At 42.7% G+C, this 24,877-nt stretch overlaps 1 protein-coding gene across 4 annotated transcripts in view; it reads left to right on the forward strand.

Moving 5' to 3' along the window:
• Positions 1 to 19,625: 19,625 nt before the first annotated feature.
• LOC139385815 (nectin cell adhesion molecule 1b) overlaps positions 19,626 to 24,877 on the forward strand; it is a 388,964-nt gene continuing 383,712 nt past the window's right edge. For 3 of the 4 annotated variants that reach the window (XM_071131059.1, XM_071131061.1, XM_071131062.1), the window contains exon 1: positions 19,642 to 20,524. In XM_071131059.1, coding sequence (XP_070987160.1) covers positions 20,479 to 20,524 — 46 coding nt within the window. In that variant the 5' untranslated portion in view covers positions 19,642 to 20,478. Of the gene's footprint in view, positions 20,525 to 24,877 lie in introns of all 4 variants that reach the window. The other variant, XM_071131060.1, reaches the window with a different exon arrangement.

Raw genomic sequence — 24,877 nt, forward strand, 5'->3', positions numbered from 1 at the left:
TTTATGTTTCCTTACTTTTTCAAAGTCACTGTGCATTTGCAATATGTTTTTTCACTATAGAATCATATTGCAAATGCACGTGCAACTGGTCACCCAAAAATAAAAATTTTGGATTTTTTTTGTTTATGTTTCCTTACTTTTTCAAAGTCACTGTGCATTTGCAATATGTTTTTTCACTATAGAATCATATTGCAAATGCACATGCAACTGGTCATCCCCCCAAAAAAAATTTAGATTTTTTTTGTTTATTTTTCCTTACTTTTTCAAAGTCACTGTGCATTTGCAATATGTTTTTTCACTATAGAATCATATTGCAAATGCACATGCAACTGGTCATCCCCCCCAAAAAATTTTAGATTTTTTTTGTTTATGTTTCCTTACTTTTTCAAAGTCACTGTGCATTTGCAATATGTTTTTTCACTATAGAATCATATTGCAAATGCACGTGCAACTGGTCACCCAAAAAAAAAAAAAATGGATTTTTTTTGTTTATGTTTCCTTACTTTTTCAAAGTCACTGTGCATTTGCAATATGTTTCAATGGGCCGGCACCATCACGAATTGGTCATGCTATAAAAATCCTGCAGGAATGTGAAATTGACTGGCCCGATGAACTCGGGATGGCTTTGCAGTGATTCTGGTTCATCTCAATCGCTCGTTAGGGTTGATTTCAGAATGTCGCTTTTGGTGATGGTACCTCACTGTTTAAACATATTGCAAATGTACAAGAGTCAAGTGGACAAGAGTCCATCAGTCAATTAGATATCATTCTGACACCAAACTGATACAAACTGACACCAAACCCACTTTTTCCAACTCGTTTAGTAGCCAACTATTACATACTTCAGAGCTGGCCCAAAATTCACAACGCCTTGGGTTCAAACCATAAAAAAACCATAAAACACGTAGTTACGTTCTAGCTGCGGGTCCATTTCTTAAGTTATGTGTTGGCCTAGCTGAGGCGACCCCGAATCCCAAGTTTCGGCTCGATAGGTCATTTGGTGTCCGAGAAAAACCCTAATTGGTGCTGAAAATCCACTATTTTCCATGACTTGCTACGGGGTCCTTGAACGAGCTATCGGACAGACACGTCGGGGTCCGTCTCTATGGGCCGAGCCGGTTTCAATGCACCTAGCCTTGCGTCTCTGAGACTTTTCTGAACGTCGTCATTTTCGTGATGGTCAAAATGAATTGAAGGTATTGCAAATGTACGAGGCTGTTTCTCGGTCCGAGAACCATCTAGAGCCACGTAACTCACCACGCACCATCGACCGGAGGTCTAGAACAGGTTTCTAAAGTTTCGGAACTCTAGGTCTGACGGTTCTTTTTTAGCTCCAACAAAGCTAACTATTGCAGCCACTGTCTGTCTCTACGCACCCCAATACGTCCCTCCTTCCAAGTTGTGTTTTAGTGTAATTTTTTTTTCCTTTGAATTTTTTGGGGAAAAATGACTGATTTACAGTTCATGGGGGTTGCCTTATCACACATATGAAGTTTTGGACAGATCTGACTTTTTTAACCCTTCGAAACAGCCCCTGAGACACCAATTATGGCACTTCCGGTTGGCACAGGAAGCTACAAATCAACACATATCCTCATTGGGGTATGCTGTTACAGAATCCTGAGTTTTAAGTCCTTACGTTAAGAATTGACTGATTTACACAGGGTTGAATGCACTATGTCTATCAAACTGCAGGCAGGGTATGGGTAAACACTTTTAGGGGCATTTTAACCACTTCCGGTTGGTCCAGGAAGCTCAGAATCAACACAGGTAGACCTCATAGTGGCCTGATGGACTGGTACCGAAGACAGGTTCATACGGCATTCATAACCCATATAGACTTCAGGTTGAAATTAGGGGTGCAGGCAATGTATTCCTATGGGGAGAGATGACACTGCATTCTGTGAGATCAAAAAACACTGTTTTACTGTTAAGGGTTAATGCCACACGGTCAAGGTTAGGCTTGCACGGATCGGGAGGACCTTAGGAACATTCCTGTGGTGGAATTTTTCTTCTCACCCTAACGGTTCTCTCACTCTCACCCAAAATCAAATGACGTTGTGGGGGCAGGCTTCATTTTGGGCCTACTATTCTAATGGTCGCTGCGCCTAGACCGAGCGAGCTACGGTCAAGCGGGATAGCTCGTTGAACTCGTCACAGTCTGGAGACTATGGTGATGCCATTTTTTGTGTTGATTTCAGAATGACATTTTGGTGATGGTCCCTCTCCGTTTAAACATATTGCAAATGCACAAAAGTCAACTAGCAAGTCAGTGTCCACCAGTCATTTAGATGTCATTATGACACCAAACCCACTTTTTACTACTCATTTAGAAGCCAACTATCACATATGTCAGAGCAGTCCCATAATTCACAGCGCCTTTAGTTTAAAACATAATTAAAAGGTAAAACACATAGTTACGTTCTAGCTGCGGGTCCAGTTCGGACATTATGTGAAGTCCTATGTGAGGCGACCCCGAATCCCGAGTTTCGGCTCGATAGGTCATTTGGTGTCCGAGAAAAACCCTAATTGGTGCTGAAAATCCACTTTTTTTCCATGCCTTGCTACGGGGTCCTTGAACGAGCTATCGGACAGAAACGTTGGGGTCTGTCTCTATGGGCCGAGCCGGTTTCAATGCACCTAGCCTTGCGTCTCTGAGACTTTTCTAAACGTCGTCATTTTCGTAATGGTCAAAATGAATTGAAGGTATTGCAAATGTACGAGGCTGTTTCTCGGTCCGAGAACCGTCTAGAGCCACGTAACTCACCACGCACCATCGACCGGAGGTCTAGAACAGGTTTCTAAAGTTTCGGAACTCTAGGTCTGACGGTTCTTTTTTAGCTCGAACAAAGCTAACTATTGCAGCCACTGTCTGTCTCTACGCACCCCAATACGTCCCTCCATTCAAGTTGTGTTTTAGTGTGATTTTTTTTTCCTTTTAATTTTTTGGGGAAAAATGACTGATTTACAGTTCATGGGGGTTGCCTAATCACATATATGAAGTTTTGGACAGATCAGACTTTTTTAACCCTTTGAAACAGCCCCTGAGACACCAATTATGGCACTTCCGGTTGGCACAGGAAGCTATAAATCACCACATATCCTCATTGGGGTATGCTGTTACAGAATCCTGAGTTTTAAGTCTTTACGTTAACAACTGAGTTATTTACGGAGGGTTTAGTATGTGTGTGTTATTTCAGAAAATCATAGAAAATCACAGAAATCTCGCAGAGCTCCGCAGCACACTTTAAAAAGATTCGTATGAACACCCTGCAACTGGATCTGTAACCGTTGAAAAAAAAAACGCCTATTTGTGACCATCGCCAAGTTGTCATTGTTCCGTTTCTCTTAAATGACGATAGATAAATGGCTGGTTCTTTTTTTATTGACACCGGAGGCTCCTTGACTTTGACCTGAAGTGGAAAAATAATTTCTCTATTTCCATTTAGGACCTTTAATCCCAGAAAAACGGCCATAACTCAAAAACCGTCGAGGCCTAGACGCCATCTTGTTCGGGGCCAACTGCCCATTATGCCAAACCTACGCTCACCAAGTTTCGGCTTCGAAATATTTTCCGTTTTCGAGATAAGGCCCCGTCGTGATTCGTGATGTTTTGCCAAATTGCCATATGATTCCGTATGCCCTCTTGTGGGAAATTCCGGGATAGCGGAAAAACGGTCAAAAACTTGTTTATTTTATAAAACGGAAACCGAATGTCCGACAAAGTTCATTTGATGACTTCCCGGTAGGTCTGGCCCTACCGCACGGCCCGACGCCGACCGCGAATTTTACAAACGATTTCGGACGTCTAGTAAGGGACCGTACATTTGCAATATGGACTTTCTCACTGATCATACACGAAATGCCGAAATGTTCCCTTAATGTATGAAAGGTTCAAGTCGTTTGTGAAGCATCACAGCACAGTTGAAACATATATGGCAAATAGAACTCCAAAATGGATGATGTTGAGAGATAGATGGGAGAGGTTGAATGGAGCTGAAGGGTGGGACTGGATGATGTTGAGAGATAGATGTGAGGGGTTGAATGGAGCTGAAGGGTGGGACTGGATGATGTTGAGAGATAGATGGGAGGGGTTGAATGGAGCTGAAGGGTGGGACTGGATGATGTTGAGAGATAGATGGGAGGGGTTGAATGGAGCTGAAGGGTGGGACTGGATGATGTTGAGAGATAGATGGAGGGTTTGAATGGAGCTGAAGGGTGGGACTGGATGATGTTGAGAGATACATGGGAGGGGTTGAATGGAGCTGAAGGGTGGGACTGGATGGTGTTAAGAGATAGATGGGAGGGGTTGAATGGAGCTGAAGGGTGGGACTGGATGATGTTGAGAGATAGATGGGAGAGGTTCAATGGAGCTGAAGGGTGGGACTGGATGATGTTGAGAGATAGGTGGGAGAGGTTGAATGGAGCTGAAGGGTGGGACTGGATGATGTTGAGAGATAGATGGGAGGGGTTGAATGGAGCTGAAGGGTGGGACTGGATGATGTTGAGAGATAGATGGGAGGGGTTGAATGGAGCTGAAGGGTGGGACTGGATGATGTTGAGCGATAGATGGGAGGGGTTGAATGGAGCTGAAGGGTGGGACTGGATGATGTTGAGAGATAGATGGGAGGGGTTGAATGGAGCTGAAGGGTGGGACTGGATGATGTTGAGAGATAGATGGAGGGTTTGAATGGAGCTGAAGGGTGGGACTGGATGATGTTGAGAGATAGATGGGAGGGGTTGAATGGAGCTGAAGGGTGGGACTGGATGATGTTGAGAGATAGATGGGAGAGGTTGAATGGAGCTGAAGGGTGGGACTGGATGATGTTGAGAGATAGATGGGAGGGGTTGAATGGAGCTGAAGGGTGGGACTGGATGACTAGTGACCATATCCCCCGTGCATCCCGCAAAGTCGGAGGTGTTGCTAACATTTACGATAGCAAATTTCAATTTACAAAAAATAGTGACGTTTTCGTCTTTTGAGCTTCTAGTCATGAAATCTATGCAGCCTACTCAATCACTTTTTATAGCTACTGTTTACAGGCCTCCTGGTCCATATACAGCATTCCTCATTGAGTTCCCTGAATTCCTATCGTACCTTGTAGTCATAGCAGATACTATTCTAATCTTTGGTGACTTTAATATTCACATGGAAAAGTCCACAGACCCACTCCAAAAGGCTTTCGGAGCCATCATCGACTCAGTGGGTTTTGTCCAACATGTCTCTGGACCCACTCACTGTCACAGTCATACTCTGGACCTAGTTTTGTCCCATGGAATACATGTCGTGGATCTTAATGTTTTTCCTCATAATCCTGGACTATCGGACCACCATTTTATTACGTTTGCAATTGCAACAAATAATCTGCTCAGACCCCAACCAAGGAACATCAAAAGTCGTGCTATAAATTCACAGACAACACAAAGATTCCTTGATGTCCTTCCAGATTCCCTCTGTCTACCCAAGGACGCCAGAGGACAAAAATCAGTTAACCACCTAACTGAGGAACTCAATTTAACCTTGCGCAATACCCTAGATGCAGTTGCACCCCTAAAAACTAAAAACATTTCTCATAAGAAACTAGCTCCCTGGTACACAGAAAATACCCGAGCTCTGAAGCAAGCTTCCAGAAAATTGGAACGGAAATGGCGCCACACCAAACTGGAAGTCTTCCGACTAGCTTGGAAAGACAGTACTGTGCAGTACCGAAGAGCCCTTACTGCTGCTCGATCATCCTATTTTTCTAACTTAATTGAGGAAAATAAGAACAATCTGAAATTCCTTTTCGATACTGTCGCAAAGCTAACTAAAAAGCAGCATTCCCCAAGAGAGGATGGCTTTCACTTTAGCAGTGATGAATTCATGAACTTCTTTGAGGAAAAGATCATGATTATTAGAAAGCAAATTACGGACTCCTCTTTAAATCTGCGTATTCCTTCAAAGCTCAGTTGTCCTGAGTCTGCACAACTCTGCCAGGACCTAGGATCAAGAGAGACGCTCAAGTGTTTTAGTACTATATCTCTTGACACAATGATGAAAATAATCATGGCCTCTAAACCTTCAAGCTGCATACTGGACCCTATTCCAACTAAACTACTGAAAGAGCTGCTTCCTGTGCTTGGCCCTCCTATGTTGAAAATAATAAACGGCTCTCTATCCACCGGATGTGTACCAAACTCACTAAAAGTGGCAGTAATAAAGCCTCTCTTGAAAAAGCCAAACCTTGACCCAGAAAATATAAAAACTATCGGCCTATATCGAATCTTCCATTCCTCTCAAACATTTTAGAAAAGGCTGTTGCGCAGCAACTCACTGCCTTCCTGAAGACAAACAATGTATACGAAATGCTTCAGTCTGGTTTTAGACCCCATCATAGCACTGAGACTGCACTTGTGAAGGTGGTAAATTACCTTTTAATGGCATCGGACCGAGGCTCTGCATCTGTCCTCGGGCTCCTAGACCTTAGTGCTGCTTTTGATACCATCGATCACCACATTCTTTTGGAGAGATTGGAAACCCAAATTGGTCTACATGGACAAGTTCTGGCCTGGTTTAGATCTTATTTGTCGGAAAGATATCAGTTTGTCTCTGTGAATGGTTTGTCCTCTGACAAATCAACTGTAAATGTCGGTGTTCCTCAAGGTTCCGTTTTAGGACCACTATTGTTTTCACTACATATTTTACCTCTTGGGGATGTCATTCGAAAACATAATGTTAACTTTCACTGCTATGCGGATGACACACAGCTGTACATTTCAATGAAACATGGTGAAGCCCCAAAATTGCCCTCGCTAGAAGCATGTGTTTCAGACATAAGGAAGTGGATGGCTGCAAACTTTCTACTTTTAAACTCGGACAAATCAGAGATGCTTGTTCTAGGTCCCAAGAAACAAAGAGATCTTCTGTTGAATCTGACAATTAATCTGAATGGTTGTACAGTCGTCTCAAATAAAACTGTGAAGGACCTCGGCGTTTCTCTGGACCCTGATCTCTCTTTTGAAGAACATATCAAGACCATTTCAAGGACAGTTTTTTTCAATCTACGTAACATTGCAAAAATCAGAAACTTTCTGTCCAAAAATGATGCAGAAAAATTAATCCATGCTTTTGTCACTTCTAGGTTAGACTACTGCAATGCTCTACTTTCCGGCTACCTGGATAAAGCACTAAATAAACTTCAGTTAGTGCTAAATACGGCTGCTAGAATCCTGACTAGAACCAACAAATTTGATAATATTACTCCAGTGCTAGCCTCCCTACACTGGCTTCCTGTCAAAGCAAGGGCTGATTTCAAGGTTTTACTGCTAACCTACAAAGCATTACATAGGCTTGCTCCTACCTATCTCTCTGATTTGGTCCTGCCGTACACACCTACACGTACGCTACGGTCACAAGACGCAGGCCTCCTAATTGTCCCTAGAATTTCTATGCAAACAGCTGGAGGCAGGGCTTTCTCCTATAGAGCTCCATTTTTATGGAACGGTCTGCCTACCCATGTCAGAAACGCAAACTCGGTCTCAACCTTTAAGTCTTTACTGAAGACTCATCTCTTCAGTGGGTCATATGATTGAGTGTAGACTGGCCCAGGAGTGGGAAGGTGAACGGAAAGGCTCGGGAGCAACGAACCGCCCTTGCTGTCTCTGCCTAGCCGGTTCCCCTCTTTCCACTGGGATTCTCTGCCTCTAACCCTATTACAGGGGCTGAGTCACTGGCTTATTGGGGCTCTCTCATACCGTCCCTGGGAGGCGTGCGTCACATGAGTGGGTTGAGTCACTGATATGATCATCCTGTCTGGGTTGGCGCCCCCCCCCCCTTGGGTTGTGCTGTGGCGGAGATCTTTGTGGGCTATACTCAGCCTTGTCTCAGGATGGTAAGTTGGTGGTTGAAGATATCCCTCTAGTGGTGTGGGGGCTGTGCTTTGGCAAAGTGGGTGGGGTTATATCCTTCCTGTTTGGCCATGTCCGGGGGTGTCCTCGGATGGGGCCACAGTGTCTCCTGACCCCTCTTGTCTCAGCCTCCAGTATTTATGCTGCAGTAGTTTATGTGTCGGGGGGCTAGGGTCAGTTTGTTATATCTGGAGTACTTCTCCTGTCCTATTCGGTGTCCTGTGTGAATTTAAGTGTGCTCTCTCTAATTCTTTCTTTCTCTCTCTCGGAGGAACTGAGCCCTAGGACCATGCCCCAGGACTACCTGACATGATGACTCCTTGCTGTCCCCAGTCCACCTGGCCGTGCTGCTGCTCCAGTTTAAACTGTTCTGCCTTATTATTATTCGACCATGCTGGTCATTTATGAACATTTGAACATCTTGGCCATGTTCTGTTATAATCTCCACCCGGCACAGCCAGAAGAGGACTGGCCACCCCACATAGCCTGGTTCCTCTCTAGGTTTCTTCCTAGGTTTTGGCCTTTCTAGGGAGTTTTTCCTAGCCACCGTGCTTCTACACCTGCATTGCTTGCTGTTTGGGGTTTTAGGCTGGGTTTCTGTACAGCACTTTGAGATATCAGCTGATGTATGAAGGGCTATATAAATAAATTTGATTTTATTTGATTATATATGTTCAGAACTTTTGTGAAATAGCACAGTTACAAATAGAAATCAAGCTGGATGGACATCATAAATAGAGGAAGGACTAAAAACAAACAAAAAATAACTATTGTAAAATAGACAGTAAATGTAAAATGTGTATAAGATGTATAAATTGAAGGTAAAAGCCGAAGTGTTTATTAGTTTACTCCAATTGGGGGAAGGGTGGTAGGGTTTGCGGGGAATAATAATAAAGGGATATTCTTTTAAAAAGTATGTATGTCTATATAGGTATGTGTATGTATATATGTGTATATATGTGCATGTGTGTATGGATATATATATATTTACCCCCAAAATATATGGGGGATTGGAAATGATGCAGACAATTACATTGATGGAACCAATATTCTTTCCGCAATATTTAGCTGATCCACCCCTTTAAAAAAATAAAATAATAATAATAATAATAATAATAATGCTGCAGAAATCTGCTTTAAAACCAAATCCTTAGGATGTAGTGATCACATCTAGGAAAACTCAAGTTCCACAGGCTGGGCCTAATAAAGTGTATAACAGGTCATACAAGAAGTTTTGTAGTGATCCCTATGTTGATGATAAATAATATTTGCTGGTCTGGTGTGTAATGAGGAGCAAACAGACGCTGCTGGTCTGTGGTGTGTAATGAGGAGCAACCAGACGCTGCTGGTCTGTGGTGTGTAATGAGGAGCAACCAGACGCTGCTGGTCTGTGGTGTGTAATGAGGAGCAACCAGACGCTGCTGGTCTGTGGTGTGTAATGAGGAGCAAACAGACGCGGCTGGTCTGTGGTGTGTAATGAGGAGCAACCAGACGCTGCTGGTCTGTGGTGTGTAATGAGGAGCAAACAGACGCGTCTGGTCTGTGGTGTGTAATGAGGAGCAAACAGACGCTGCTGGTCTGTGGTGTGTAATGAGGAGCAACCAGACGCTGCTGGTCTGTAGTGTGTAATGAGGAGCAACCAGACGCTGTTGGTCTGTGGTGTGTAATGAGGAGCAACCAGACGCTGCTGGTCTGTGGTGTGTAATGAGGAGCAAACAGACGCTGCTGGTCTGTGGTGTGTAATGAGGAGCAACCAGACGCTGCTGGTCTGTAGTGTGTAATGAGGAGCAACCAGACGCTGTTGGTCAGTGGTGTGTAATGAGCAATCATCACAAAACCCACTGATATTGCAAATTCCTTTAATGATTATATCATTGGCAAGATTAGCAAACTTAGGCATGACATGCCAGCAACACATCCAAGTATATCTGACCAAATTATGAAAGACAAGAATTGCACTTTTGAATTCCGTAAAGTGAGTGTAGAAGAGGTGAACAAATCAACAACGACAAGCCACCAGGTTCTGACAACCTGGATGGAAAATTACTGAGGATTATAGTGGACAATATTGCCACTTCTATTTGCCAAATCAATCTAAACCTACTAGAAAGTGTGTGCCCTCAGGCCTGGAGGGAAGCTAAAGTCATTCCTCTACCCAAGAATATTAAAACCCCCTTTACTGGCTCAAATAGCCGACCAATCAGCCTGCTACCAACCCTTACTAAACTTTGGGGTTTTGGAGTTTGACCAGATACAATGCTATTTTACAGTGAACAAATTCAACAAGTACAGCACTTACACAAATGACTGATGATTGGCTGAGAGAAATTGATGATAAAAAGATTGTGGGGCTGTTTTGTTAGACTTCAGTGCAGCTTTTGACATTATCGATCATAGTCTGCTGCTGGAAAAAACGTATGTGTTATGGCTCTGAGTAAAGCCAGAGTTTCTATGTATGCGGATGACTCAGCACTATACACGTCAGCTACTACAGTAACTGAAATGACTGCAACACAACAAAGAGCTGCAGTTAGCTTCAGAGTGGGTGGCAAAGAATAAGTTAGTCCTAAATATTTCTAAAAGTAAAAGCATTGTATTTGGAACAAATCATCCACTAAACCCTAAATCTCAACTAAATATTGTAATGAATAATGTGGACATTGAGCAAGTTGAGGTGACTAAACTGCTTGGAGTAACCATGGATTGTAAACTGTCATGGTCAAAACATGTTGATACAAGAGTAGCTAAGATGGGGAGAAGTCTGTCCATAATAAAGCGATGCTCTGCCTTCTCCCCTGGGATATGTGGGACGCCACCTGGCCAACATCCAGTGAAAATGCAGAGCGCCAAATTCAAATAAATTACTATAAAATTTAACTTTGATGAAATCACACATTCAATATACCAAACTAAAGCTACACTTGTTGTGAATCCAGTCAACGTGTCAGATTTCAAAAATGCTTTACGGCGAAAGCAAACGATGCTATTATCTGAGGATAGCACCCCAGTAAACAAAGAGAGAAAAGCATATTTCAACCCTGCAGGCGTGTCACAAAACACAGAAATAAAAATATAATTCATGCCTTACCTTTGACGAGCTTCTTCTGTTGGCATAAAGGGTCCTTTTGTTCGATTAATTCCGTCTATATATATCCAAAATGTCCATGTATTTGGTGCGTTTGATCCAGAAAAACACTGGTTCCAACTTACGCAACGTGACTACAAAATATCTCAAAAGTTACCTGTAAGCATTGTCCAAACATTTCAAACTACTTTTGTAATACAACTTTAGGTATTTTTTTAACGTAAATAATCAATACAATCGAAGACAGGATATATTGCGTTCAATATCCTAGGAAAACAAAGTGGAGTGTGCTTTCAGGTCACGCGCCACTAACAAAGAGTACACTTCCCTGGAGCCTCATTCTGAACAGAGTTACTTCTTCATTTCTCAAAGGAAAAACCTCAACCAATTTCTAAAGACTGTTGACATCCAGTGGAAGCGATAGGAATTGCAGGAAAGTCAATGAAAACTACTACTACTAGCAGTACTACAGCTGCACCTGTCGACGACACAAGTTGTTCTGCTTCCACGAGCACATCCAATGCTAGTATCAGTAATTCTACATGTGTTGTTAGCCCAGCTAGCATGGACACTGACAGTTGTTAATCTGATGCAGCCGAAGAGCTACTGCCCCCTTACCCAGGAAAGCACCGAACAACAGACAGGGATGTTGGACCATCGAAGAGGTGCAAATATGAAGAGAACTACATTGATTTGGTTTCACTTATATCGGGAGTAGTGCCTTTCCTCAGCCACAGTGTGTAATATGTGCAAAAGTACTATCTCACAACTCAATGAAACCTTCACTCTTGCACAGACATTTGGAAACAAACCATAACAATTGGAAAAATATGAGTTTTTTGAGTGAAAATGAAGATGACTTTCGAGTTTTTTATTTTATTTTTATTTCACCTTTATTTAACCAGGTAGGCAAGTTGAGAACAAGTTCTCATTTACAATTGCGACCTGGCCAAGATAAAGCAAAGCAGTTCGACAGATACAATGACACAGAGTTACACATGGAGTAAAACAAACATACAGTCAATAATACAGTAGAAACAAGTCTATATACAATGTGAGCAAATGAGGTGAGAAGGGAGGTAAAGGCAAAAAAGGCCATGGTGGCAAAGTAAATACAATATAGCAAGTAAAACACTGGAATGGTAGTTTTGCAATGGAAGAATGTGCAAAGTAGAAATAAAAATAATGGGGTGCAAAGGAGCTAAATAAATTCATTAAATACAGTTGGGAAAGAGGTAGTTGTTTGGGCTAAATTATAGGTGGGCTATGTACAGGTGCAGTAATCTGTGAGCTGCTCTGACAGTTGGTGCTTAAAGCTAGTGAGGGAGATAAGTGTTTCCAGTTTCAGAGATTTTTGTAGTTCGTTCCAGTCATTGGCAGCAGAGAACTGGAAGGAGAGGCGGCCAAAGAAAGAATTGGTTTTGGGGGTGACCAGAGAGATATACCTGCTGGAGCGCGTGCTACAGGTGGGTGATGCTATGGTGACCAGCGAGCTGAGATAAGGGGGGACTTTACCTAGCAGGGTCTTGTAGATGACATGGAGCCAGTGGGTTCGGCGATGAGTATGAAGCGAGGGCCAGCCAACGAGAGCGTACAGGTCGCAATGGTGGGTAGTATATGGGGCTTTGGTGACAAAACGGATTGCACTGTGATAGACTGCATCCAATTTGTTGAGTAGGGTATTGGAGGCTATTTTGTAAATGACATCGCCAAAGTCGAGGATTGGTAGGATGGTCAGTTTTACAAGGGTATGTTTGGCAGCATGAGTGAAGGATGCTTTGTTGCGAAATAGGAAGCCAATTCTAGATTTAACTTAACTGGATTGGAGATGTTTGATGTGGAAGGAGGAGAGTTTACAGTCTGGAAGGAGAGTTTACAGTCTAACCAGACACCTAGGTATTTGTAGTTGTCCACGTATTCTAAGTCAGAGCCATCCAGAGTAGTAATGTTGGACAGGCGGGCAGGTGCAGGCAGCGATCGGTTGAAGAGCATGCATTTAGTTTTACTTGTATTTAAGAGCAATTGGGGGCCACGGAAGGAGAGTTGTATGGCATTGAAGCTTGCCTGGAGGGTTGTTAACACAGTGTCCAAAGAAGGGCCAGAAGTATACAGAATGGTGTCGTCTGCGTAGAGGTGGATCAGAGACTCACCAGCAGCAAGAGCGACATCATTGATGTATACAGAGAAGAGAGTCGGTCCAAGAATTGAACCCTGTGGCACCCCCATAGACTGCCAGAGGTCCGGACAGCAGACCCTCCGATTTGACACACTGAACTCTATCAGAGAAGTAATTGGTGAAGTAATTGGTGAACCAGGCGAGGCAATCATTTGAGAAACCAAGGCTGTCGAGTCTGCCGATGAGGATTTGGTGATTGACAGAGTCGAAAGCCTTGGCCAGATCAATGAATACGGCTGCACAGTAATGTTTATTATCGATGGCGGTTAAGATATCGTTTAGGACCTTGAGCGTGGCTGAGGTGCAACCATGACCAGCTCTGAAACCAGATTGCATAGCAGAGAAGGTATGGTGAGATTCAAAATGGTCGGTAATCTGTTTGCTTTCGAAGACCTTATAAAGGCAGGGTAGGATACATATAGGTCTGTAGCAGTTTGCGTCAAGAGTGTCCCCCCCTTTGAAGAGGGGGATGACCGCAGCTGCTTTCCAATCTTTGGGAATCTCAGACGACATGAAAGAGAGGTTGAATAGGCTAGTAATAGGGGTGGCAACAATTTCGGCAGATCATTTTAGAAAGAAAGGTTCCAGATTGTCTAACCCGGCTGATTTGTAGGGGTCCAGATTTTGCAGCTCTTTCAGAACATCAGCTGACTGGATTTGGGAGAAGGATAAATGGGGAAGGCTTGGGCGAGTTGCTGTGGGGGGTGCAGTGCTGTTGACCGGGGTAGGAGTAGCCAGGTGGAAAGCATGGCCAGCTGTAGAAAAATGCTTATTGAAATTCTCAATTATGGTGGATTTATCAGTGGTGACAGTGTTTCCTATCTTCAGTGCAGTGGGCAGCTGGGAGGAGGTGTTCTTATTCTCCATGGACTTTACAGTGTCCCAGAACTTTTTTGAGTTAGTGCTGCAGGAAGCAAATTTCTGCTTGAAAAAGCTAGCCTTGGCTTTTCTAACTGCCTGTGTATAATGTTTTCTAGCTTCCCTGAACAGCTGCATATCACGGGGGCTGTTCGATGCTAATGCAGAACGCCATAGGATGTTTTTGTGTTGGTTAAGGGCAGTCAGGTCTGGGGAGAACCAAAGGCTATATCTGTTCCTGGTTCTAAATTTATTGAATGGGGCAGCTTATTTAAGATGGTTAGGAAGGCATTTAAAAAAAAAAAAAAACAGGCATCCTCTACTGACGGGATGAGATCGATATCCTTCCAGGATACCCCGGCCAGCTCGATTAGAAAGGCCTGCTCGCTGAAGTGTTTCAGGGAGCGTTTGACAGTGATAAGTGGAGGTCGTTTGACCGCTGACCCATTACGGATGCAGGCAATGAGTCAGTGATCGCTGTGATCTTGGTTGAAGACAGCAGAGGTGTATTTAGAAGGCAAGTTGGTTAGGATGATATCTATGAGGGTGCCCGTGTTTAAGGCTTTGGGGAGGTACCTGGTAGGTTCATTGATCATTTGTGTGAGATTGAGGGCATCAAGCTTAGATTGTAGGATGGCTGGGGTGTTAAGCATGTTCCAGTTTAGGTCGCCTAGCAGCACGAGCTCTGAAGATAGATGGGGGGCAATCAGTTCACATATTGTGTCCAGAGCACAGCTGGGGGCAGAGGGTGGTCTATAGCAGGCGGCAACGGTGAGAGACTTGTTTTTAGAGAGGTGGATTTTTAAAAGTAGAATTTCAAATTGTTTGGGTACAGACCTGGATAGTAGAACAGAACTCTGCAGGCTATCTTTGCAGTAGATTGCAACACCGCCCCTTTTGGCAGTTCTATCTTGTCTGAAAATGTTGTAGTTTGGGATGAAAATTTCAGATTTTTTTGGTGGTCTTCCTAAGCCAGGATTCAGACACGGCTAGAACATCCGGGTTGGCAGAGTGTGCTAAAGCAGTGAATAAAACAAACTTAGGGAGGAGGCTTCTAATGTTAACATGCATGAAACCAAGGCTATTACGGTTACAGAAGTCATCAAAAGAGAGCGCCTGGGGAATAGGAGTGGAGCTAGGCACTGCAGGGTCTGGATTCACCTCTACATCGCCAGAGGAACAGAGGAGGAGTAGGATAAGGGTACGGCTAAAAGCAATAAGAATTGGTCGTCTAGAACGTCTGGAACAGAGAGTAAAAGGAGGTTTCTGGGGGCGATAAAATAGCTTCAAGGTATAATGTACAGACAAAGGTATGGTAGGATGTGAATACAGTGGAGGTAAACCTAGGTATTGAGTGATGATGAGAGAGATATTGTCTCTAGAAACAGCATTGAAACCAGGAGATGTCATCGCATGTATGGGTGGTGGAACTAATAGGTTGGATAAGGTATAGTGAGCAGGACTAGAGGCTCTACAGTGAAATAAGCCAATAAACACTAACCAGAACAGCAATGGACAAGGCATATTGACATTAAGGAGAGGCATGCTTAGTCGAATGATCAAAAGGGTCCAGTGAGTAGTGAGGTTGATTGGGGTCACGGCGATTTAGACAGCTAGCCAGGCCATCGGTAGCAAGCTAGCATAGGATGGGGTCTGTTATTAGCCACCTCGTGCGTTTCCGTCGGTAGGATTAGTGGGGTTCCGTGTGGTAGAGGAGATGAATCCAATTTGCAAAAAAAAAACAATAGATATAGTTATAGAGGCCCAAGAATTTTTTTTCAATTTTTTTTTTTAAAGTAGTAGTAAGACATGTATAAAAGCAACAGATACCATTAATAAGAAGGGGCGAGAAGCGTCTTATATGGTGAGCTACCGAGTGGCTGGGACAGGGCACCATACTATTGTGGAGGACTTCATTATTCCTGCTGCCGTGGATATGGACAATGCTTGGGGAAAAGGCCAAAAATATTATACAAACAATGCCTTCATCAAACAACACTGTTTCACAACGCATCAGTGACATGGCAGGAGATGTTTTGAAACAATTACTGCTTCACATACAAGCCAGTGAATTATATGCGTTACAGCTGGATGAGTCAACAGACGTGACGTGCCTGGCACAGCTCCTGGTATATGTCTGTTACAGCTGGATGAGTCAACAGACGTGACGGGCCTGGCACAGCTCCTGGTATATGTCCGTTACGTTTATGGGGGGTCAATTAAGGAAGACATCCTCTTCCGCAAACCACTGGAAACCAGGACAACAGGAGATAATATTTTTAAAGTACTGGACAGCTTTGTGACATCAAATGGCCTTTGGTGGTCAAGAAGTGTTGGTATCTGTACTGATGGCTTTAAAGCCTGACAGGGAGACATAGTGGAGTGGTAACGCGCTTGCAAGCAGTTGCTCCCGACACCACTTGGGTACACTGCAGCATCCACCGAGAGGCTCTTGCTTCCAAGGGAATAGCTGACAGCTTGAAAGACGTTTTGGACACTACAGTGAAAATGGTTAACTTTGTTAAAAAAGGCCCCTGAACTCTGGTGTATTTTTTGCACTATGCAATGATATGGGCAGCGACCATGTAACCATGACCAGGTAAAGCTTTTACAACATACAGAAGTGTGCTGGTTATCAAGGGGCAAAGTATTGACAAGTTTTTTTTAATTGAGAGACGAGCTTAAAGTTTTCTTGACTGACCATAATTTTCACTTGTCTGACCGCTTGATGATGATGAGTTTCTCACATGACTGGCCTATCTGGGTGATGTTTTTTCTCGCCTGAATGATCTGAATCTACGATTACAGGGACTCTCTACAACTATATTCAATGTGCGGGACAAAATTGAGGCTATGATCAAGAAGTCTTTCCATCATTGTATGATTTTTTGTGTGCAAATTAACTCAAGCTATATCACTCAAATGTGATATAGGGAAGCACCTGAGTGAGTTGGGTGCGCAATTACGCAGGTACTTTCCCGAAACGGATGACACAAACAACTGGATTCGTTATCCCTTTCATGTCCTGCCTCCAGTCCACTTACTGATATCTGAACAAGAGAGCCTCATTGAAATTGCAACAAGCGGTTCTGTGAAAATTGAATTTAATCAGAAGCCACAGCCCGATTTCTGGATAGGGCTGCGCTCAGAGTATCCTGCCTTGGCAAATCGGCTGTTAAGACACTGATGCCCTTTGTAACCACCTACCGATGTGAGAGTGGATTCTCAGCCCTCACTAGCATGAAAACTAAATACAGGCACAGACTGTGTGTGGAAAATGATTTAAGACTGAGACTCTCTCCAATACAACCCAACATTGCAGAGTTATGTGCATCCTTTCAAGCACACCCTTCTCATTAACCTGTGGTGAGTTTTTCACCATTTTCGATGAACAATCAAGATTTTATATGTAAGATGGTTAAATAAAGAGCAAAATGATTGATTATTATAATATTATTATTTGTGCCCTGGTCCTATAAGAGCTCTTGGTCACTTCCCACGAGCCGGGTGGTGACAAAAACTCACCCTCATTCTAATGTTTCATGTATAGTATATCGTATAGCGTGTGTGGCAGGCTTACAATGATGGCAAAAAAACAACATTTGAGAGTGCGCTGTCTCTGGTGCTAGAGGGGGTACGCAGCTGGTTCAAGGTTTGAAGGGGTACGGAACTATAAAACGGTTGGGAACCACTGCACTAGACAATTCACGTGTACTTGTTCTGTGTGGAGGATAGAGGAAAACGTGTAGGCAAATGACCTTGTGTTGTCATGTCCATCTTCACTAGTAATGTCTGGGATGCATGGATATTGCACATGCTACAAGTCCCACTCCGATGGGTTATTTGCAGTGCAAGACAGCCATCTGAAATGTCTCTTAGTTCAAGGACGAGCTCTTTCTTAATTCTTAGCGATAACATCTGCCTTGTTTTCACACCAACTGCAAATAATAAAACAATGTACAGTATGTGTGTTTGTTTTCCAAACCTTTCAGAACAAAGTGTTCATCGGTTGTGCGACAAGGGAATGAGACTGTTGTATGAGTTGACAGAAAACACAGTACCTGTTATAGAAAGATGTAGTAGAGTGATACAGTTTTATGATGTTCCTGTTGTAATCATTCATTTTGAATTATTCATGAAATGAATGAAGCCATCTAATGAAATGTAGATGGCTTGAATCAGGTTTCATTTTGTGTTTCATGTAAACTCTACACAGTTGTGTTCTGTGACTGTCACAAAGTAGGCTGATACTCCATTTGAGCAACATCCATGGGTTAGGCTGTAAACTGCAATATGGATGTCAATACACACAATAGATTGACTGGAATGGTGATTTCCCACAGTCAGTCCTGCAATAAGAGGTAACATGCTAAAACCTCTGTAACCTCTATATAGCTGTGTTCTGTGAGTGTCACTGAGTAGGCTGATACCCCATTTAATGGGGGCATAATCCATAAATCAAATCACATTTATTTATATAGCCCTTCGTACATCAGCTGATATCTCAAAGTGCTGTACAGAAACCCAGCCTAAAACCCCAAACAGCAACCAATGCAGGTGTAGAAGCAAGGTGGCTAGGAAAAACTCCCTAGAAAGGCCAAAACCTACAAAACCTAGGAAGAAACCTAGAGAGGAAGCAGGCTATGAGGGGTGGCCAGTCCTCTTCTGGCTGTGCCGGGTGGAGATTATAACAGAACATGGCCAAGATGTTCAAATGTTCATAAATGACCAGCATGGTCAAATAATAATAATCACAGTAGTTGTCGAGGGTGCAGCAAGTCAGCACCTCTGGTGCTGAACAGTTGAAACTGGAGCAGCAGCACGGCCAGGTGGACTGGGGACAGGAAGGAGTCATCATGCCAGGTAGTCCTGAGGCATGGTCCTAGGGCTCAGGTCCTCCGAGAGAGAGAAAGAAGGAGAGAAAGAGAGAATTAGAGAGAGCATACTTAAATTCACACAGGACACCGGATAAGACAGGAGAAGTACTCCAGATATAACAAACTGACCCTAGCCCCCCGACACATAAACTACTGCAGCATAAATACTGGAGGCTGAGACAGGAGGGGTCAGGAGACCATAGACCAATCCATAGGTTGAAATATACAGTAAGTATGTGTAACGGATGTGAAACGGCTAGCTTAGTTAGCGTGGGCGCTAAATAGCGTTTCAATCAGTGACGTCACTTGCTCTGAGACCTTGAAGTAGTACTTCCCCTTGCTCTGCAAGGGCCGCGGCTTTTGTGGAGCGAAGGGTAACGATGCTGCGAGGGTGACTGTTGATGTGTGCAGAAGGTCCCTGGTTCGCGCCCGGGTATGGGCGAGGGGACGGTCTAAACTTATACTGTTACATATGCCCCCAATGCAATTCTACAGTGTAATACATCCACAGTGCGATTTAAATTGATTAAAATTAACTCATTGTCTTTCGTTGAATTTATATAAGAACAGTCAGACCTTGATTAGCATTATCTAGTGCAAACATGGCATGATTCCACTATTTGTATCCGTTTGAATCACTTTCAAATGGGGAATTTTATTTTGAAGGCGAACCGCAAATTCCACTATTGTGGCTAATTCTTATTGTGGCTCGCTTCACATAGGTGTCTAACGTCACCGATTCGGGTTTGACTCGGGGCTTGTCAGCTAGGCTACATTACGCCAGGTCAGGTTGTGGCGTCTATGTGGGGGAAATCCGCATAGCGGGATTGCATGCTGTTTTATGAAATAATACCTAGTATTTTTGTCGAATAAACTACCGGATACAAATCTGCTCTGAGTCCACGGAGGGAGAAAAAACATATACAAATCCTGATTCCATTGACGGCAGAAAGAGGGAACTTCGGCTTTTGTTTTGTTCTAAAAAAACAAGTGAAGAAGACCTTTGCAGATCTGTCTGTTGGATATGATCTGAATTGTAACGAGGCAAATCATTTTGAACTATCCATTGTGTTTCATGGAACTTGCCATTGGGGGCATCGAGCACCTCCCGCCCCTTCGCCTCTATCCCAAAATACTGGAGGCTATAGCAATAGCAGTGACGACCTGCAGCATTGGATGAGACACGGGATCCAAGGTACACTTGACCACAATAGAAACCTGTTTTGGACGATTTCTGCTCCCCCGCATCGTTTACCTAACTCCGTTAGATAGGTACGCATCATCTCGTTTGTTCGGTTGTGCGTAAAAAAAGCTCCTTGGATATCTTCGGCAGATCTCAACGCCAATCTACCGTACGGACACCGATTCGTGGTGCGTAGTTCAAAAGCTACTGATCGTTGGAATAACTACAGTCAGTCAATAATTGATGCTTTCCACGTCGGCTCATTAGCTTGAAACTAGTTCCAAATCGGCATCGGTTCTGAAGGTAACGGCGTATTCCCAACATACCTGGTCCAAACCATTTGGAGTGAATTGATCCAGTCCACTAAGGGGAAGCTATCAGAGAAGTTCCGGAGAGTTGAAGCGCCGTGGCGATGTTGGCGAGTGTTTGGATTGTCCTCCTGGCTGTGAACATAGAAGGTAAGTACTCGAAATACAATGCACATAGTTTTATTCGTTTTATTTCTCTATGGATACGCTAGTTGTGTCATTTCGTATCAATATTTAGCAGAATGGGTTTTAGAATTACATGTCAACAAATACATGTTTTTTTGTTTCATATTAGCAGCCAAATGCCTAGCCGATATTTTAAGAATACATTTAAACACATTTTCAGTTCACATATTTGCAATGCAAATAATTAGTTATTTTACAAATAGATTTCTATTGCATTTCGTTACGACAATTCCATGTCAGCAGGCTACGTGCAGTGAAATGACCGTGATAACAGGTAGATGGCGATAGTGATGTAGAGGCTCAATACCCATAAACATGTTCATACAACATAGCATAATGACGAGACGCAGTTCCTATTTGTTTAGCCCAGGTGATCACAAGACTCTCAACCTCCCAGAAGTATGCCTAGTTAGATATCAACATACTGTACCATGGGAGGTCGGGTAGTAGGCTATGTTCTGTTCAATAACCTTTTGGATGATTTTAGAGATATTTCTAAGGCTGTAGAAAATATGATAGACTACATATTTTGGGGGGGAAATGTCACTTATAAAAATGCCTTATTCTCTCGTGTTTATAAACATTGCAACAAAATAACAATGCAATACATTGCTACTATATTGTATATCAAATGTTATTGGTCACATACACATATTTAGCAGATGTTATTGTGGGTGTTGCGAAATACTTCCTAGCTCCAACAGTGCAGTAGTATCTAACAATTCACAACAATAAACACAAATCTAAAAGTTACAAAAATTGAATTAATAAATATGTAAATATTACATGGATCAATGTCGGATTGGCATTAACTAAAATACAGTAGAATAGAATACAGTATATACAAATGAGATGTAAGCATTATTAAAGTGACTAGTGTTGCATTATTAAAGTGGCCAGTGATTCCAAGTCTATGTATATGGGGAAGCAGCCTCTAAGGTGCAGGGTTACGTAACCGGGTGGAAGCCAGGTAGTGGTGGCTGTTTAACAGTCTGATGGCCTTGAGATAGAAGCTGTTTTTCAGTCTCTCAGTCCCAGCTTTGATGCACCTGTACTGAATTTACTTTCTGGATGATAGCGGGGTGAACAGGCAGTGGCTCATGGAGGTTGATGTCCTTGATGATCTTTGTCCTTCCTGTGACATCGGGTGCTGTAGGTGTCATGGAGGGCAGGCAGTGTGCCGCCGATGATGCGTTGTGCAGACGTCACTACCCGCTGGAGAGCCTTACGGTTGTGGGCGGAGCAGTTGCCGTACCAGGCAGTGAAAAAGCCAGACAGGATGCTTTCAATTGTGTATCTGTAAAAGTTTGTGAGGGTCTTAGGTGCCTGCCAAGCTGAATTTATTAAGCCTCCTGAGGTTGAAGAGGCACTGTTGCACCTTCTTCACCACACTGTCTGTGTGGGTGGACCATTTCAGATTGTATAGTATAAAATGCATCAATGAAACATATTCCTACTATATAATGGGGCATATCATTATGCTAAACATGAAACAACGTATTTAAAAAGGCCTATGCTTGTTCATAATCTGGTTTTCACACCATCTGAATGGAATAGTTATAGCAGCCTCTACTCAGACACCATCTGAATGGAATAGTTATAGCAGCCTCTAATCAGACACCATCTGAATGGAATAGTTATAGCAGCCTCTACTCAGACACCATTTGAATGGAATAGCTATAGCAGCCTCTAATCAGACACCATCTGAATGGAATAGCTATAGCAGCCTCTAATCAGACACCATCTGAATGGAATAGTTATAGCAGCCTCTAATCAGACACCATCTGAATGGAACAGCTATAGCAGGCTCTACTCAGACACCATCTGAATGGAACATCTATAGCAGGCTCTACTCAGACACCATCTGAATGGAACAGCTATAGCAGCCTCTAATCAGACACCATCTGAATGGAACAGCTATAGCAGGCTCTACTCAGACACCATCTGAATGGAATATCTATAGCAGCCTCTACTCAGACACCATCTGAATGGAATAGTTATAGCAGCCTCTAATCAGACACCGTCTGAATGGAATAGTTATAGCAGCCTCTACTCAGACACCATCTGAATGGAATATCTATAGCAGCCTCTACTCAGACACCATCTGAATGGAATAGTTATAGCAGGCTCTACTTGGCTTGATGTGTCCACATCTGTTCTAAGGGATGACATCATCAAACTTCCAATGTGTTCTTCCTGGTACAAACAGATAATTACACAGTAACGACACATAGTGAAGACATTATTGTTCTAAACTAATCTTGCCAATCTTATTTCCCCATGGGACAATTAAGTATTTATTCATTATAACGCACTGGTGAGTGATTGATCATTGGAAGAGAAATCAACCATTGAAGTGGCAATTATTATATTTTTTGACTGTGGGATCTTTGATTGTGAAATACTACTGACGTTTAAAACATCTAATATATTTGTGCATATTTACATGAGACAGAGGGCCATCCAATGGGTAGTCATGCATCACTTTCTATAGGGCTTGTATATTTCTGTGGGCAGAGATGTCATAAATCAGGGATTATACACTACGCAGTAATTCTCTGTAAAGCTGCAGTGTGTTTGTGAGAGCGGAGTTTGCTGTGTCCGTAAATCCAGGATTAAAGCAAGCAATTTGAATGAATGGTATGGATACCAACCGTGCCCCACCTTCCCTACACCCTACCACCTGTTTTCAGCATTGTGACTTAGATGGAGCCTTTCCTTCCTTTCATTACAAACCGTGGATATATCCCAAATGGCACCCTGTATCCTATATAGGGTGCTACTCTTGACAAGAGCCCTATGGAAATGGATGCCATTTGAGACTCTCCATGTCTGACTGTCTTTTGTCTCAGTGTAGTGTACCTACCGGAGGAAACCGCTTACTGAAATTAAACCAGGCCATTATTAAAATCACTTTAAGCTTCCGCTCTGTAAATTATCTTTGGAAATACAGCCTTTTAAGTGTGAAATGTGTAGTTGTGAGAATTTACTGGTTGATACATGCATACATCTATAGAGAGGTGTAGTACTGTAGAGTAGAGTTAGACCGATTATGATTTTTCAACGCCGATACCGATTTATTGAAGGACCAAAAAAAAAAGCCGATACCGATTAATCGGCCGATTTAGTTTTTTGTTGTAATAATGACAATTACAACAATACTGAATGAACACTTATTTTAACTTCATATAATACATCAATAAAAATCTATTTAACCTCAAATAAATAATGCACCCCGCTAACTAGCTAGCCATTTCACATCGGTTACACCAGCCATTAGGCTAATAGGCTTGAAGTCATAAACAGCTCTGTGCTTGCGAACAGCTGCTGGCAAAACGCACAAAAGTGCTATTTGAATGAATGCTTACGAGCCTGCTGCTGCCTACCACCGCTCAGTCAGACTGCTCTATCAAATCTTAGACTTAATTATAACATATCATGCAGAAATACGAGCCTTAGGTCATTAATATGGTCGAATCCGGAAACTATCATCTCGAAAACAAAACGTTTATTATTTCAGTGAAATATGGAACCGTTCGGTATTTTATCTAACGGGTGTCATCCCTAAGTCTACATATTCCTGTTACATTGTACAACCTTCAATGTTATGTCATAATTACGTAAAATTCTGGCAAATTAGTTCGCAATGAGCCAGGCTCAAACTGTTGCATATACCCTGACTCTGCGTGCAATGAACGCAAGAAGAATGACACAATTTCACCTGGTTAATATTGCCTGCTAACCTGGATTTATTTTAGCTAAATATGCAGGTTTAAAAATATATACTCCTGTGTATTGTGTTTATGGTTAGGTACAGTCGTCCAACGATTGTGCTTTTTTCGCAAATGCGCTTTTGTTAAATCATCCCCCAGCGTTGCATCGATTATATGCAACGCAGGACACGCTAGATAAACTTGTAATATCTTCAACCATGTGTAGTAGTTATAACTAGTGATTATGATTGATTGTTTTTTGTAAGATAAGTTTAATGCTAGCTAGCAATTTACCTTGGCTTCTACTGCATTCACGTAACAGGCAGTCTCCTTGTGGAGTGCAACGAGAGGCAGGTGGATATAGCGTTGTACTTATTAACAGTAAGGTTGCAAGATTGGATACCCTAGCTGACAATGTGAAAATCTGTCGTTCTGCCCCTGAACAAGGCAGTTAACCCACCGTTCCTAGGCTGTCATTGAAAATAAGAACGTGTTCTTAACTGACTTGTCTTGTTAAATAAAGGTATATAAAATAAATAAATCGGGGCCAAAAATACAGATTTCCAATTGTTATGAAAACTCGGCCATTCTGATTAATCGGTCG

The sequence above is a fragment of the Oncorhynchus clarkii genome, chromosome 27 (assembly GCF_045791955.1).
Source record: "Oncorhynchus clarkii lewisi isolate Uvic-CL-2024 chromosome 27, UVic_Ocla_1.0, whole genome shotgun sequence".
Classification (NCBI taxonomy): Eukaryota; Metazoa; Chordata; class Actinopteri; order Salmoniformes; family Salmonidae; genus Oncorhynchus; species Oncorhynchus clarkii.